This window comes from Hydra viridissima, unplaced genomic scaffold (assembly GCF_058129835.1).
Source record: "Hydra viridissima isolate aposymbiotic clone 2 unplaced genomic scaffold, HvirCarnegie_v1 scaffold_10, whole genome shotgun sequence".
Taxonomy (NCBI): domain Eukaryota; kingdom Metazoa; phylum Cnidaria; class Hydrozoa; order Anthoathecata; family Hydridae; genus Hydra; species Hydra viridissima.
The window spans coordinates 4,113,690-4,130,373 of record NW_028324309.1 but is presented as its reverse complement, the minus strand read 5'-3'; the positions used below and the strand labels follow the sequence as shown (position 1 = coordinate 4,130,373).

The 16,684-nt window shown below is 30.2% G+C and overlaps 2 protein-coding genes across 2 annotated transcripts; one reads left to right on the top strand and one right to left on the bottom strand.

The window, feature by feature from the left end:
- Nucleotides 1–10,453: 10,453 nt before the first annotated feature.
- LOC149882703 (small nuclear ribonucleoprotein Sm D1-like) lies at nt 10,454–12,657 on the bottom strand. The gene is made up of 4 exons (XM_090100971.1): nt 12,513–12,657; nt 11,486–11,562; nt 10,877–11,065; nt 10,454–10,752 (listed from the first exon to the last, which is right to left on the bottom strand). Exons 1-4 carry the CDS (start codon nt 12,524–12,526, stop codon nt 10,661–10,663), a joined length of 372 nt encoding a protein of 123 aa, XP_089957097.1. The 5' UTR covers nt 12,527–12,657; the 3' UTR covers nt 10,454–10,660.
- Nucleotides 12,658–12,854: 197 nt separating this feature from the next.
- On the top strand, nt 12,855–16,253 carry LOC145193089 (uncharacterized). Its single transcript, XM_090100970.1, has 7 exons — nt 12,855–13,124; nt 14,178–14,330; nt 14,511–14,623; nt 15,042–15,131; nt 15,242–15,436; nt 15,537–15,581; nt 15,943–16,253. Exons 1-7 carry the CDS (start codon nt 13,040–13,042, stop codon nt 16,078–16,080), a joined length of 819 nt encoding a protein of 272 aa, XP_089957096.1. The 5' UTR covers nt 12,855–13,039; the 3' UTR covers nt 16,081–16,253.
- Nucleotides 16,254–16,684: the final 431 nt, after the last annotated feature.

The window sequence follows — 16,684 nt, the reverse complement described above, 5'->3', positions numbered from 1 at the left end:
AAAAGAAGTGCCTCGAGATGAATGGTAATATTTTTAACTTTTTAAGTAGATACGAATACGAAGTTTTACAACTTAATGTCAAATTTTTACAAATATTTTTTAATTTCAAACAAAGTTTTCTAAGAGTTTACAATTTCATGCAAAGTTTTTTGCGAAATTTTATTTTAGTTTTTGTTTCAGTACCCTACAGAAAGATCACTGCTCCTTGTGCAACCAGATGGAACTCTGTCCAGATGATGCTCCTAGACATCAACCATCTTCAAAGTGTGCTGTGTGCTCTCCGGGCTGACAAAAAGGAATGGACCACACCCATTCCTACGGATGAACAATTTGAGCTGGTTGCAACCATTCTGCCACTCCTGACCACATGCCGAGTCATCTCTGAGTCAATGTCGAGTGATAAGAAAATTACAATGGATAGAGCACTGACAGCCATTGTTCATCTTGTGGATAGGTGTGCTTCTCTGAGGGTCAAAGAAATAAGAAATAACAGTGTCACTGGAGTAGGTCCTTTCATGGTTGAGCTCATTGTAGAACTTGAGAAACGATTCCCAAGAGGAGGATGTGACATCATGCCTTATGCTGTAGGCTGCCTGTTGCACCTCTTCTTGAAAGGCCAACAACTGCACGCTTATGGTATCAGGGATGAGATTTTTGACAAGTTGAAAACCAGTCTTCCTACTACAGCAGACTGGATGTCAAACCAGCAAGGTACAATCAATGTCTCAGATGAGATCAGCGATGAGTTTCTTGAAGATGATGGTGAGACTGAATTCTGGAAGGCAGTAGCAAAGGTAATAGCTATTAAGTATAATATAAAATAAATTTCTTTAAAACTAGTTAAATATACATCTACTAATCTTAATGCAATCGAACAAACAAAGTCATTAAAATTTTAATTTGAGGATACGATGCCATACGGGGGAGAGGGGGGGGGGCGGTTCAAAGTTAAACGAACTTTTTAAAAATTATTAGAATTTAAACAATTTTAGATTAAAGAAAGCGAAGTTATACGAAGTTTACTAAACGTTTAACTTCCTTCCTTTCTTTTAGACTGTGTCCAGCCAATTCAGGCAGACAAATGCTACAGCTGAGGGTCCTCCGATTTCCGTTGAGTGGGCAAAATTCAGAGAAACAACTGTGATAGATTCGAAGGTTAATGTCCTTGACTGGTGGAGGACACATCGCAAAGAGATGCCCATCTTGGCAGGACTTGCACGGGAGTATTATTAACTGCCAGCCTCAAGTGCCTCAAGTGAGCGGGCCTTTAGTGAAGCTGTACAGGTGGTCCTCGAAAAGAGATGCAGGTTGTCTCCAAAAACCACTGAGAAGTTGGTCTTCATCAACGAGAACTTCGATCTCTTAAACTTCTTTGTACCAATTTGGGAATACCACTCCATGGAAGAGCAAATGGCAGCAAGATCTGCTCTAGACAGAAATCAAAATGATGATGATGATGATGATGATGATGATGATGATGATGATGATGATGATGATGATGATGATGATGATGATGATGATGATGATGATGATGATGATGATGATGATGATGATGATGATGATGATGATGATGATGATGATGATGATGATGATAAAAAAATGTAAACTCCAGTATTGTTGAACTGGAAAGGTGAGACAGACATCATTTAGGCTCCCAAGGCCAGGAACTTGCACAAAAAAATAAGAATGAAAGACTGGAAGCGGACAACTAAATATTCTTTACTAGGGAAGCATGCTAGGATTATTTTAGATTAGGTAATCGATAATATGCAAATAATTTTTTCACATGTTTAAGAAATTGGATTTATGAAATCTAGAATGATTATTAAATGAAAGGGTTTTAGCATATCTTTTGTATATTCTGTATTTCTGTAATGTTACTGTAGTGTATACTTCAAATTTTTATTATTAAGAAATAGAAGGGTAGAGATTGCTAGCATATACCAAACCAGTTATCACTTCACTTTACTTTATACCGATGTCTTTGAACCTTAACATAGTTAGCTTCTCATCGATTGTGATTTTTTCCAAATCTAAGGGATAGACTAGGAGTCTAGGAGAATAGATGGGAAGAGCATAACAGTACTAGTACAGCCACATACAAGTTCAGCTTAAAATATGGTTTATCAGTTCACTTCACTTTAAAATTTTTGCTAATAGAGCTTGAAGTTGAAGTCATTAAACTTGAACTTGAAGTCATTGAGCTTAAAACCTGAACGAAGTCACGCGGCGTTCGTTTATTTACTTTTTGTATGCACTCGTTTCGTTTACTTAAACGATTTCGAAGGCAGTTAAATTTTTGGAAGTGAATTTGAAAGCCGTTAGAAATTTTAAACAGTTTTAAAACACGCCATTTTCGAATTTACACAACTTTTTACGATTTTGAAAACCGCGAAAATATACTTTATTTGAACTAATACGATTTTGAAAACCGTCAAATTAAATTTTATACAACTTTTTACGGTTTTGAAAACCGCGAAAATATATTTTATTCGAAGTAATACAATTTTGAAAACCGTTTAAATAAATTTCATACAACTTTTAACGATTTCGAAACACGTTCACACACGACTTTTTGCGACGTCGAAGCTTCGACTTCGACTTCGAAACACATCGACCTCGATTGTTTTATCTCTACTTTAAAGTAGTAAGTCTATTAACCTTACTTACTTTAACTTAGTTTAAATATATAATTTTAACTGTAATTTTTTTAAAAATATATAGATTTGTTAATGCTTTGATAGCATGCTAGAAATATTTGAAGTTTTTTGCCTCCACACACTCGGTGCTTGATGTTTTTAAAGTTTTTTTAATTACATTCAAATATATATCTGTATATACCCAGATATACCATATATATGTATATTCTAGATTTATTAATTACAAAGATGATAATAATGTTTATTGTAACGCCTTTTGTAGGTTTCATTTCGTTTCCCTATTTAATTTCGACTGTAATCAGCTGCAACTAAACCTCACTTCTAAAAGAAAAGTATGTATTGGTTTTGAATTGTTTAAACAGTAGAAAAGATAACTTTCATTTGAGCAACACATCTGTTCGCAATGTAGCGTTCTAAACAAAATTAAGTCATGATGAATGTGTTGCAGTTGGTATTTGTCCAATCAAGGATTAACAAATGGTAGAAGATTTGGAGTGTCTCATACAACAGCCGGTAGGGTTCTACAAAGCTTTGTAGAGACCAATCATCACGCTAGACGACTTGGCCAAGGCAGACCACGAGCTACAAATGCCGTGGAAGACCGATTTTTATTGCTTCGAACACTGAGAGAACGGTTCACTACTGCACGATGTCTCCAAATACAAATTGCTGAGGGTCATGGAACTGTTGACTTCGTGCTTTAAATTTACCACCTTGGGCAGCAGCTACTGGTCCCTAATTGTTGTTGACCACCGAAGAAACAGACTGGCTTTTGCAAGGAGGCATATGAATCGGTAAATACATGATTAGGGACAGGTCTTATCTACAGATGAGTCAAGGTTTTGCCTTGTAAGTTCTGATTGCCGCCCAAGAGTGTACAAAAGACAAAATGAAAGATATTTCACTTGTAACACTCGAGAAACTACTTTATATGGAGGCGGCTCATTGATGGCATGGAGCATAATATCTTTATTATTGATAGTGGACGTCTGACTTCTCAACGATACATGGCAGACATTTTAGAATCTTTTGTGGTACCTTTTGCAACGTACTTTGGAGATAGGTTCCTTCTTATACAGGATAATGCTAGACCACATACGACACATATTGCAGTCCAGATATGAACCCAAAAGAGCATCTTTAGGACATAATGGGACGCTGTGTTAGAAGCTAACATCCACCACCTAACAGCCTAGACGAGCTGCGACAAAGTCTTATCTGCATGTGGGAAGTTATCCCTCAAGAAGTGATTAGATGTCTAATTGAAAGTATGCCATGGCGTTGTCAGTCTGCAATAACATCAAGAGGTGGTAACAGTAGTTGTTTGATAAGTCAAAAATGATTCAATTTAAACTTTTTAAAATTAAAATATCCGTGAATTAGAAATGCTGTTAGACATCATTGTCAGGCGCGGATCCAGGAATTTGTAACTGTGTGGCCAAATTTTATTTTCGATAAAAGATCGATTTTTAATATTTTTTCGCAGCATTTATTGATTGAATAAAACATCAGTAACGTATAATAAGAACCATTGTGGTCATGGCAGGAATCTCAAAAGTCAAAATCCGTAAATTACGGCAGACAAATTTAAAATTTTAGGGATATTCCTTAAGCGAAAAAACCCAAAACTAACGTGGCTGCCGTTAAATTTCAATTATTTAGCCATTGCCACAATGGCCACCCCTTAGATCCGCGCCTGATTGTATGAATGCTTGTAAAGTTTCAACATCCTTTTCTATTCTTAAAAATATATCAATGTAAAACAAATTAATTAATAAACTGCAGAATATATGGAATATGGATAAAACAATCATTGTTTTAGTGTGTAATGTGTAATGTGTGTAATTTGTAATGATTAACTCTCTTCTACCACAAATTTAAAAAAATGGGTCACTCTTTAGCTTTTTAATTAAAAATGCACCAGAAGGATTGTTGGATTGTTTCTGATTTCTCTAGTTTACCAAATCACTTCCAAAAATTGGTTTTGACAGACCTCAAACAGACCTAATTATTTAAGATGGTTATGACTCATACAACATTGTAAAGTTATTAGATAAAGCAGTGGTAAATAAAATACATATTGTTGAATTACCAGCTCACAATTCTAACTGGTTTCAGGCTTGTGATCGAATGATATTTGGCCCACCCAAGAAAACTTACAGAAAAGTATGTGGAAATTTGATAAGTAATTTTCCTGTTTCAAAAGTAAGTTTTTGAGGATTGATGAAACAGGCTTGGAACGAATCAATTACCCCAAATAGTTTTACATCAGGTTTTTGAGCTTGTGGAATATATCCATATAATTTAAATATAGTTCTAGCTCAAACTTACATACCTAATTTTTTATACATAGAAAACAATAATTTATTGTCAACATGCATGGTATTCTTTTAGGATGAATCCAATATAAATGAAAGAAGAGCTCTTTTAGGTACCGTCTAAAGTTTAAAATCGAGACACATGAGCAGATGAAATTAGACCAGCAAAACTATTACGTGAGACTATTAGGTAATTAGCAGCAAGTGATTTGTTTTGGCGGTATGAGATTTTATTACATTTATTCTTCACCCTTAGTAAGTGCTATTAAGCTGATCAACAGAGTTAGACTCTTCAGTATTTTACATCGTTTGTATCGTACAATGACCTCTTGGCATTTAGAACTAAGATTTGAATTAGAAGAAGAAAGAAATCGATGTGATCAACAACCACCTGATTGTATATCCTCTCCTGGAAAGGTAACAGTGTAAACAATCTAATTACTCAATGCATTTGGTAAAAACGATAATTGGTTGCAGTATTGGCATCAAAATATTTGCTGATTACAGTCAAATATGGCATCCTAAGATTTTGTTTTGAATATTAAAAAAAATTCTTGCAATACTTTTTACATATCACTGAAAGAAAAAGTGATAACTAAATACTCATAAAACAGCAAAGTTGAAGAATAAAATAGTACCACTCACTGGCGCGACCATTTCACATCATCGAGCGTTTTTTCTATTTCGTGCAAATACTCTCTAAATTTCTTTGAAGAGCATTAGGGTTGTTAATTTACTGAAATTCAAATCCTTGTCCATTTAAACGTTTCCGTGACACAGTGCATTGGCTCTACATCTAGTGTGTTTGCATGTACGATTTTACTTTGCTAAACTATTCAAACGACTATGTTGAATAGAATAATTCAAATATCAATTTTAGAAATGTCAAAGAAAATTCTTTGAGTCACTTGGTGCAGTTCAAAGCTTAAACTTTGTCTTCAATATTGCAAAGTTGCTTTATTTTATAAAGTATAAACGGTTATTAAAATTGATGGTTTTTCTGAAATTAATCGACATAACTGCATATTGTTGATTCATGCCATAATAGACCTTACAAAGCAATGTTAAATCAAAAATACTTTTTTAAAGACCCGGGGATCTATTGGGTTTAAAAAAACCAAATTCGGGTTTAAATTTTATTTAATCTGTAATTGTAAGGTGGTTTTCAAAGAAGTAAAGCCAAGGTAAATAAAAAACCAATAAGTTGTCGTTTCACGTTCTTTTAAAAGTGTTTCATTTTCTGTTTTTTAAAATTAACTTTAGGCATAAAAACCAATTTAGAAGTTTCTTAATTATTTGCAAAACAGACCCGTTGAAAGCAACTAAATCAGTCGTGACTGAAACTGCCAAACACTAATGAAATGTTTGCTAGCAAGTCTTCGGTCTTTAAAAATCTTGATATTTTCAATATGGACAATGAAGAGAGGTACGAAGGTGAATGTCAGAACTGAATCCAAATTATCTGAAAATCCAGATAATAAAAACAAAATTAGTTAATCACGATTGCCCAAAAGATGAATTAATTATATCCAAAAAATATTAGTCTGCTCTGTAGCAAACAATGTCATGAAGTGCCTCTTTGTCAAGCGTCTTACTAAGAATTAGTTAGTATTGCTAAAAATTTAAGGGTGAGTAAAGCTTTTGAGTTGTTCAAGTTGAGTTTGTTTGGCAACATTAAATCATTCTCTGATCATTTCATTATTATTTTAAATAACATTCATCATTTTAGATGGCCACACAAGACTGAAGCGTTACGTACTCAAGGAAGCGACAAAAGTGCAATCCAATAAATACGGTTTTTCATTTAGATGTATTTTAGGGACAAAACTAATTCAAAAAAAGGAACGAATTGATTTACATTTGCGGGTCTTGGGTCGTTTATTTCTAGAACCCAAGATTTCAAAAGAACGAACTTCAATCTTCCAGTCTAGATATATTCTAAAACTCTACGCCGAATTAATGGCGCATGAACAGCTGGAAAACACAAACTTATAGCATTCTAACAGGCAAAAGTTTCGCTAAAAAATTAACTTGAGTTGTAAGGAATCGCGTGTGCGCTAAAAATGTGTAGAAGAAAGAAACTAAGACTACGATAAAAACAAAAAAAGGTTCGTTTCATTTACATTTTTCCAATAAATGTATTTTTTGTTTTAATAAAATCTCTATGTAAAAAAGCACCACTATATTCATATGGGGTCTTTAGTATAAATTCTAAAAATGAGACCTCATTCCAAACCAAGTGGGCTCAACTCAGATTAAAAAGAACTTCGTTGAATTGGTTTATATCAATAACATAAGCAAATGCTGAAAATTTCAGCTCAAAACTTTAGTGAATCATGATACACGATCAAATTTCTGATTCTTCCAAAATGTTTAAACTTTAGCAGCAAAAACATGCTTTGTTCTTGCATTAAAGCTCTATATTTTTAAAGCGAAATTTCAGAAAACATTTTTTTTTAGATGACTCTGGACTTTCTTTTCTAAAACATGAAATTTTTTAATGCCATATTTTACTGATGACCTATAAAGCCTAAAATATTCAAAAAATTAAAAAGTTAATTATTTAGGGGTTAATATGCAAAACAGTTTTAAAAATATCTTATCTTTTTTTTAAATAAACGGCAAGTGCAATTTTAAATCTAACTTAATGTTCCGTTGAAAAACAATAGGGATCTCCATGAAAGTTGAAATTATCAAGAACTTGTGTACTTAAGATGTTAAGTAAATCAAATTCAAACTATCTGTAATCAGAATTTAAAAGGTCTACTTGGGTAGACTTTAGACTTCATGTAATGTAAGTTTTTGCTGATATCCAACTGACCAACAGGAAATTAAAAATAATTTAAAAATTTATATTTTAAAATAACTTAATTCAAATTTATATATTGATAGCCATTTACTTAAAAGTCACTTTTTACATGTTTTATCTTTTTGTTACTTTTTAGAATCTCTCAGAATGATCAGTGTTGCTGTTGCAAATGAGTTTGATTTAGCACCTGGACATAAACTTTGTACAGAATGTCAAGATAGTGTTTAAGAAGAAAACAAAACAAAACAAAACAAGATTATGAATGTTATTCATGTAACCACCTATTAAATAAATACTCCTAAATGTGTCAAGGAAAGAAACAGTATGTTTCAATCCAAGCTGAAGGTAAAAAACAACATTTTCAAGAAAGCCACTTATAAGTCAATATAAAAAAGCTTAACTTAGAGTTTATTAAAAATGTTAATGATCTCAAGATTGGGTTTTCTAAGTTTTGTGAACTTAGACCAAATTAGGGATACACCAATTTGGACTAAGTTCACAAAACATTGGATAAACAGTCGAGCAATATTGCATCCTTTTTGAGGTACCTGCAGAATGGTATTTTTGGATATATTACACAGAAAGAGTTCCTGTGGTGCCGGAGGCTCTGTCAAGCAAGTTGTAGCAATGGGAAACTTAGTGTAGATAGAATATCAATGGAATACATTTCCTTCAAATGATGCAACTATATTACATTGCACAAATTTAAGTTAGAAGAGCCTTATACTACATGTTAAAAAATTCCAGAAACAAGAAACCATCATTATTTTATACCATAATCACTAACCACATTTGCAGTTTAAACAAATGTAAATGCTTCATTAATGTAGCAGACCCATTGAAAATTACTTGCTTCTCTCACCATGAATTTATGTAGAATGTCTTAATAACACAAAATGGCTTTTGAGCAATATGTTTGAAATATCTAAAGAGAATTAAGACATCCTAGTGAAGCAACCTATTTCTTCAATCACTTTAACCACATAATGTAGAGTTCAATTGAATCAATGTAAACAAAAACGTTCTAAGTCATTAAATAGTTTTTATGACTTAGAACGTTTTTGTTTACATCGATTCAATTGACACATGCTTTATGAAAAATTTTATCTTAAAAAATTCAATCAGCAGCAGGTAGATATGAACTATCATCTTAAGAACTAATTGAAATTTTACATTTATATAATACTCAACAAAGCAAAATTATCATAATTTTAATTTGTTTTAAACTTTTATACTTATTTAGTTAAAATTGATCTTAAAAAGTATTCATTTGCATAGCTCATTATTTATGTTGATTGTTTTATACATAATAACATTTTACATAATACTATTTATGATACACAATATTTATAACAATTATATAACAAACATGTGCATCCTGATGACAAAATAACTCTTTTAAAAAGGTTAAAAATCAATAGACAGATGTTTGAATTAGTTGGATGTAGGGGGATAGAAATTATAAATTAAATTGGAAGATTTTGTTATATTTGTTAACCTTATAAAATACTTACATATTTTATATGCAGTTTTTTACTGTCTGATTTCTGAACTCAACTGCCTATCTTTTATAGGTATATATTTGAAAGTTCACTTGTGCATAAGCCAGACATACTGTGAGGCTAAATGGTCAATGACTAGTTAATAGAATTAATCAAGAAAAATGTTCTGGGAGAAAATTTGCACACTAAATATCAATTGGAAAGAAGGAGAGGTTAAGGTTATCCAAAGTTTGAGAGTATTTCAAGCTTAATTTAAGGCTTATTTCTCAAACTAAAGAACACCAATATCTCTAGTTTCTTTATTTTTAATGTATTTTAGGCAAAACTCAATGTTCTGATATGTAAACTTTACAATGGGTTCCTACAGTTTATTTTTTCTAAAATCTCTATAATAAAGTTTAATAAATTAGTAGAAAAAAAGTTATCATTAAAAACTGTGTCTTAGGTTTTTGGTGGTTTTAAGTAAGGACCAATCTTTGTAGCAGGAGCCATTTTTAAGATTCCACTATTACTAAATTATGTCATATCAGTAAATTTCTAAAAATTAGCAAGCCAACTAAATATAAAAACTAAAAGAATACATCTTTTGAATATTGACCCCTCAAGAATAAACTTTTTAACTTTGTAAACAATTTTTTAAATTACCAGTGTAAGTAAAAAATGGCATTGAAAAACTCAATGTCTTATAAAAGAAAACCCAGAGTTATTAATCATTAAAAAGAAACAGGCAAACAAAAGAACAAGGTCCTCTGAAACTTTGTTTTAAAAATACTGAGTTTCTAAGTATATATGTAAAAAATTTTGCTACTGAAGCTTTTACTTTTTGAAGAGTTGGAAACTTTAAAAGAGCGCATCTCATATACCAAAAAAAGTTTTGAGCTGAAATTTTTTGGATTTTCTCTTCTCATTAATACAAAACAACCAAGTTTCTTTAAAATTTTAAGTGGCTCATGTTGAAACTCTAAAACTTTAGTCCATTTGGCATGGAATGAACTTTAAGTAAAATAATTTTAATTGAAAGCTTTGCTGCTTAAGCATTTGCATTAGAACCTAATCTGACATTTAAAATTGGTGACAAATATTTTTTGGTGTTTACTTTCTACAAGCAAAGAAATCAATATTTGATTATAGAATAACTTTAATTCCTGAATAAATAAAAATACCTCTTTGGCTCATAATTCTTCTCAATAATTTTCCTGTACAAACATGCAAAATGATCAGAAAAAAATGCATTTTGTAAAAAGTATGGATCTTGAAATATCAAAGAATGTTTTTTCAGCGTTTGTTTTCATGATTGATCCTTAAAGTTCAGAAACTACTCAATGAGTGACTTTCAACACAGATTGCTGCAGTAATTAGCCTCTGAATAGTTTAACGTCTTCCTGGCCCAGCACCTCTTGGACCACCACGACCACGTCCTCTTCCTCGCCCTCTAGGACCACCACGACCACGTCCACGAATGCCTGAAAGTTTTACAAACTCTTAAATAAGCTTATCAACAATATATTTTGTATGACTCAAAAACTAAGTTAGAGAATTTATATCAAAAAAATTCTGTTCTCTAATTTAACTTTCTTAAGTACTGACCTTTTTCACCTCTGGCTTTAGATTTAGGTTCATCATCAACTAATAATGTATCTAGTGGCAAACTTTCAGGCAATATAAAGTAGCGAATATTATTTCCACGTATACTCAAAGTCTCCAACTGAACTGGATCCTTTCCTTTTAATGTCATTTTCACAGCTTTTAAATGTGTATTCATACTCATGTCAACACCTTAAATAAATTTACATGCTAAATAACTTGTATACAAAGCAACATATAACATAACACAGGCACACAAAACAATTTTGAATTAAAATCATTTCACAATATCAATTATAATAAAAAAAAATCCATAAAACCAATTACAATTAAAGTCCATATTTAGGTTCTTCTTAATTTAGATGGTTAAACTAATGGTTCTTACAATGTTACAAAATTCTAAAGTTAATACTATCACCAAAAAAATATTTAAATAACCTAAAGTACTTTTAAAATTCTACAAAAATATTTTTGGAAAAACAAAAACTATGCAATTAGATCCATGTTGAAACAAACTAAATTCAATAAGCTTGAAGTGCATTATTTACAGAGCAAAAAACAAAAATGAGTCTGTTTTTGGTTGAGACATTTATAGGCTAATAGTTTACTTACCTGTGATAGTTCCATGTGCAACTGTTCCATTCTTTAATTCAATAGTAACTGTCTCATGACTTAATTTCATCAGAAATCTAGTTTAGAATAGATTCACAATTAATGAAAAAAAACTAAAAACAAAACAACAAAAAAACAATAATGAAATAAACTAAAATTGTGAATTGATCACAACTTTTAAGTTAAGCTGAAATATCTTATTATATATTCCTTATATAATATAATTAAATATGTATAAATATTCATACTTAAATATTTCTTTTATATAAATATTTCTTTTATTTATAACTATGGCTATAAATATTTCTTTTATTTATAACCATGGACGGGGAAGATTCCCGGGGCCCCGTGTGTGTACAAATAATTTTTTAAAATAATTTTTAAAAGATTTAAATAGTTTTGACTTTTAAAAGATTTAATTCACTTTTATTTTTAACTTTCAATGACCAGAGTACGCTTCTATTGGTCCTGGTCATGTAATTGATCATGAGGGCCACTTAAGAAAACTTCCCCAGGGCCCCAAATTTCTCTTGGTGGCTATGTTTATAACTAATCTTTAATTACTTTTAAGATTGTATATAACTTCAAGGTTTTAATATCAATAATGAGCAAGCAAAAAAAGTTAAATTTCACTATTGTAATTTAAGTATTAAAACTGTAACTAAAACAAAAGAAAAATTATAGATTTAACAAATATATGTCAACCAAATTTTATTACTAAGTTTATCTTTGAATAGACTTAGTGGGACGAATGGTTGACTTAGTTAAAATACATGGTCACTTGTTCTTAATTTATTGTATGGGATATTTTAGTCAATATTTTGTTTAATTTTAAATTTGCTACCTAGGAGTTTTAATTTCTGAGTAAAACATTGTTAAGATCAGTAAAGAGAAAGCCAAATTGAAGTCTTTCAAAATTAAAAAAAGTCAAGATTTCTTAAACCAAAGTATTGATTTTATCTTTGTTACTACAATAGAATTAAGAATCGCAATATAATTTAACCGAAGAAAAGGCATAGATTTTTACCTAACAAGCTTCATATTGCAAGCTATTGATGTAGAAGATAAAAAAAGATTACTTTCAACTCAGTGTAAGAGCTGTTTTCCAAAATTTAATCCGCCATGAAATTATAGCTAGAATTGACTGAACTTCCCGCTTTGTTTAATAACAATTTACTGACCAAATTTCTAGGAAGAAAATATAATTGTTTTGTCCTATTTTATGATTTAAGTAAATTTATTAAGTACAGTTTCAATCAGAGAACTATGTAAATTTCAGTTTATTTGTTATTTTGAATTTTTTAATTTCGATTAGCTAATAAATAAATAATTTCAAAATGATAAACACGCAAAATATATAAATTACTTTCTGCATTTCTTTTTGGCAAAAATATAGAAACGTAACTGTCGTACTAAAATGGCACGTAAACGATACGACTGAAGTGAAAATTGATTGTACATGTAATGACGATCTATGAAGTGATCTATAAGATATCATAGCTGATCATTATTAATAATTGATTTATAAATATAAAAACTTAAAGGAGTTGTAGAATGAGTGCTACTTTACCACCACAAAAGATTGAAAAATTGCAGCAAATCTTAATAATTGAACCAGAAAACGAATTGGTATTTCGAGGTAAGTTATTAAGATTTAGGATATAAAAAATATTTTTTTGCAGCTGATTTTTGTTTTCAAGTAAACCATTAAATTTCCATAAAATTTCTAGATTTTAAGAATCTGTTATAACCATGATGAAATAAAATAAACTCAACCCAAATTTTCAAAACACACAAAATTAGTTTGAAAAAAAACAACTCATATAGATGTTTTTAAAAAACAAAATTAAATTTTGGCTTGTGTGTGTGTGTGTGTGTGTGTGTGTGTGTGTGTGTGTGTGTGTGTGTGTGTGTGTGTGTGTGTGTGTGTGTGTGTGTGTGTGTGTGTGTGTGTGTGTGTTAAAAGTTCTAATCCTACTCAACCAATTACAGAAATTTTGAAGTTAATATTTTTTAATTAATGTAATATTATATTGCTCTGAAGTGTATATATCATTCAATATCTTTCTTAGAAAAAAATACTTTTTAAATATTGAGGTTTTCTATTATTGAAAGATTGTATGACAACTTTATAAGCCCAACATTTACAACTATTAAATAGTTTAAATTCAATTAACTGTTAGTAACTTGACTCTTAATCTTAAAAATAAGAAAACAGTAGTCCGCTTGCATAAAATTTAAATAATTGAATAAGGTTTAAAAAAGTTGCAGCAAAATTATTTAACATTAGTTTGAAAAATTTTGATTGCTTGTTATTTTTCTCAAAAGTACAATTATTGTATAGATATGTGTGTGTGTGTGTGTGTGTATATATATATATATATATATATATATATATATATATATATATATATATATATATATATATATATATATGTATGTATGTATGTATGTATAAAGTTGACCAACCTTTTTAGAATCAAACTGAGAACAAATAAATTGTAATTATGCTTACACTTTTCAAGGAAGGACAGAAGTTACAAAAGGAGGATTGTCCCCCCTGAAGAAAAATGATTGGTCATTTTAATATATGTAGACACACAGTATATAAAATGTTGTGCATTTAATATACTTCTTAATATTTTTGTTAAGCATTTGTCAGAAAATCAGTTAATTATATCTTTTATATAAGGTCCTTTTAAAGATGTTGTTACAACAATTCTCAAGTTAAAGAATCCTTCTGATAAAAAGGTGTGCTTTAAAGTTAAGACTACTGCACCAAAGAGATATTGTGTTCGACCAAACTGTGGACTTATTGCACCAGATGCTTCAGTAAATGTAGCAGGTATTTAAGCTATATGATAATAAATAAGTTAGAAATTTTATAAATAAGTTTGATATTGTTTACAATTATTTTATATTAACTATATCAGATAGCTGAATGTATACAAATGTATACAAATATTTATAAGTAAATTAGTTGTAATTAGCTTATACTGAATCCTTAAAAGTTGTTTGTTCTTAGTGATGCTGCAGCCATTTGACAGTAAAGATTCAGCAGAGGTTCGAAAGCACAAGTTTCTTGTGCAGTCAATCTTTCCTACTGATGATGTTGCAATTAATGATGTTGAAGCCTTAGTACGTTTAGTTTTAGTTATTTTAAATGGGTTGTTTTATAAAAAAGTTGAGACTTTTTATAATTTATTGGCAAGAAGTATGACAAAGAAATACAATAAAAAAAAACTTTGCAGATATTATGGATTAAAAAGTTTACCATTAGATTTTCCTGCTTATTGTTTTGTATCAGCTAAGTATTAGTATAAATCTGCAGGTTTTTTTATTATTATTATTATTATTATTATTATTAGTATAAATAATCCATAATTTTTTTATATCTTATGAATTAAAATAATTTGTGTATAATTTACAGTCTAAATTAATCAATGAAATTAACTTGTATAAAACAAATGATGTTTTGACATTTAAATAAACAGTTTTTTTTTATTTTTAGTATGTTTTAATATCAGTTATTTACATTTTTATTAACTTTATTCAGTGGAAAAATTTACCAAACAAGTATCCAGTTATGGATTCAAAACTAAAATGTGTGTTTGAATTACCCTCTGATGAAAATGCAGTTGAAAAGGTAAGTACTTTAGTAGCATAAATAATCATATATATTTAAGAAATGTAAGACTTAAATCTGATTTATGCAGTTAACTTGTATTGTTATCAAGTGTTATTTAATATATGTAGGAATCTGAAGTTACTGTACCTCCTGGTATCAGCTCTCAAGAAAAGCTTACCACTGTTACAGCACCTAAAGAAACCGTAAGCACATCAGCTACTATTCCAACTCCAACAATAAAAGATATGAATGAAAATAAACCTTTGGAGTCCAAAGTTGTGTCTAAAGCTCCTAAACTCCCTTCCACTCCAGTTGTGAAAGAGGTATTCTCAATTTGATTTTTGTAAATATTGTTAACCATTACCACTTTTACAATTAATAAGTATCTAATTAGGTAAATTATAAATGAAATTATTTATTTAGCCACCGTCACAATCTTTGGCACCTTCGCCGCCTATTCCTGTGAAGGTATTTTTGCATTTTAAATCTTTTATTTACTCCCCGTGAATTTTTTTTCATGGGAAAAGCAAGTAAATCCAAGTTTTACTTGAAATGACTTTACAAAACCACCACTTCTAGGAAGTAAGTCCTTTGATTGGACTATTCAGCATTGTAAAATGTTGAGCGCTGTTCGAGCTGTGGTTGCTGTAAGAAGCAAGTCCAGAAACTAGCTGAAAAGCAAAGTGTTTTTTCAAAGTTGTTGAAAACTTGACTTTGGTGGTTTATTTACTTTTCCCATTTAAACGAAGTATAGTTTTTGTTGCTGTCAAAAATTACTGACCAAAAGTTTATGACTTTGATATATGCATCTTGCATATCTAATTTTTAGAAAATTCCAAGCGAATCTGAAGATACTATTCCTCCTGCATTAGCCACACAGGAAAATATTTATCTTCGAATGTCATTAATCCTCGGAATGGTTCTCGCTCTTATATTTGGAATAATAATTGGCAAGTTTGTCTTGTAATGGAATATTCCAGCCTTAAATTATAATAAATAATAAATTTTTTTCTTCCCCGTGTATTTGAATTATTAGGAATTCAAATTTGGTTAACGAACAATTTTTTCTTTCTGTTTAATGTAAATTGAAATTTTTATTTCGAATAACCGTTAGCTTTAATAATTCATACGGTTATAACCTACTCTTATTTCCTTATTTGTTGACCTCAAATCAAAACGATATTGGTGCTTTAAAGGTAAAAGTTCACTAAGTGCGTTTTAGAAATGATGTATATTTTTTCTCTCTCTTAATACCGAAAATGTTTATATTAGGAAAAAAAATTCATCTGTGCATTTTTTCAAGCTTGTTTCTAAGTTACAAAATATTACGTGCCACTTTTTTCAAGCTTGTTTCTAAGTTACAAAATATTACGTGCCACTTTTTTCAAGCTTGTTTCTAAGTTACAAAATATTACGTGCCACTTTTTTCAAGCTTGTTTCTAAGTTACAAAATATTACGTGCCACTTTTTTCAAGCTTGTTTCTAAGTTACAAAATATTACGTGCCACTTTTTTCAAGCTTGTTTCTAAGTTACAAAATATTACGTGCCACTTTTTTCAAGCTTGTTTCTA

Coding starts and splice junctions, on each gene's coding strand:
- LOC149882703 (XM_090100971.1), bottom strand. Junction 11,066..11,485: donor TGCACATGGAACTATCACAG/GTAAGTAAACTA, acceptor AATTTATTTAAG/GTGTTGACATGAGTATGAAT. Junction 10,753..10,876: donor TAAAGCCAGAGGTGAAAAAG/GTCAGTACTTAA, acceptor TAAAACTTTCAG/GCATTCGTGGACGTGGTCGT.
- LOC145193089 (XM_090100970.1), top strand. CDS start 13,040: ATGAGTGCTACTTTACCACCACAAAAGATTGAAAAATTGCAGCAAATC. Junction 13,125..14,177: donor AAACGAATTGGTATTTCGAG/GTAAGTTATTAA, acceptor CTTTTATATAAG/GTCCTTTTAAAGATGTTGTT. Junction 15,132..15,241: donor ATGAAAATGCAGTTGAAAAG/GTAAGTACTTTA, acceptor TAATATATGTAG/GAATCTGAAGTTACTGTACC.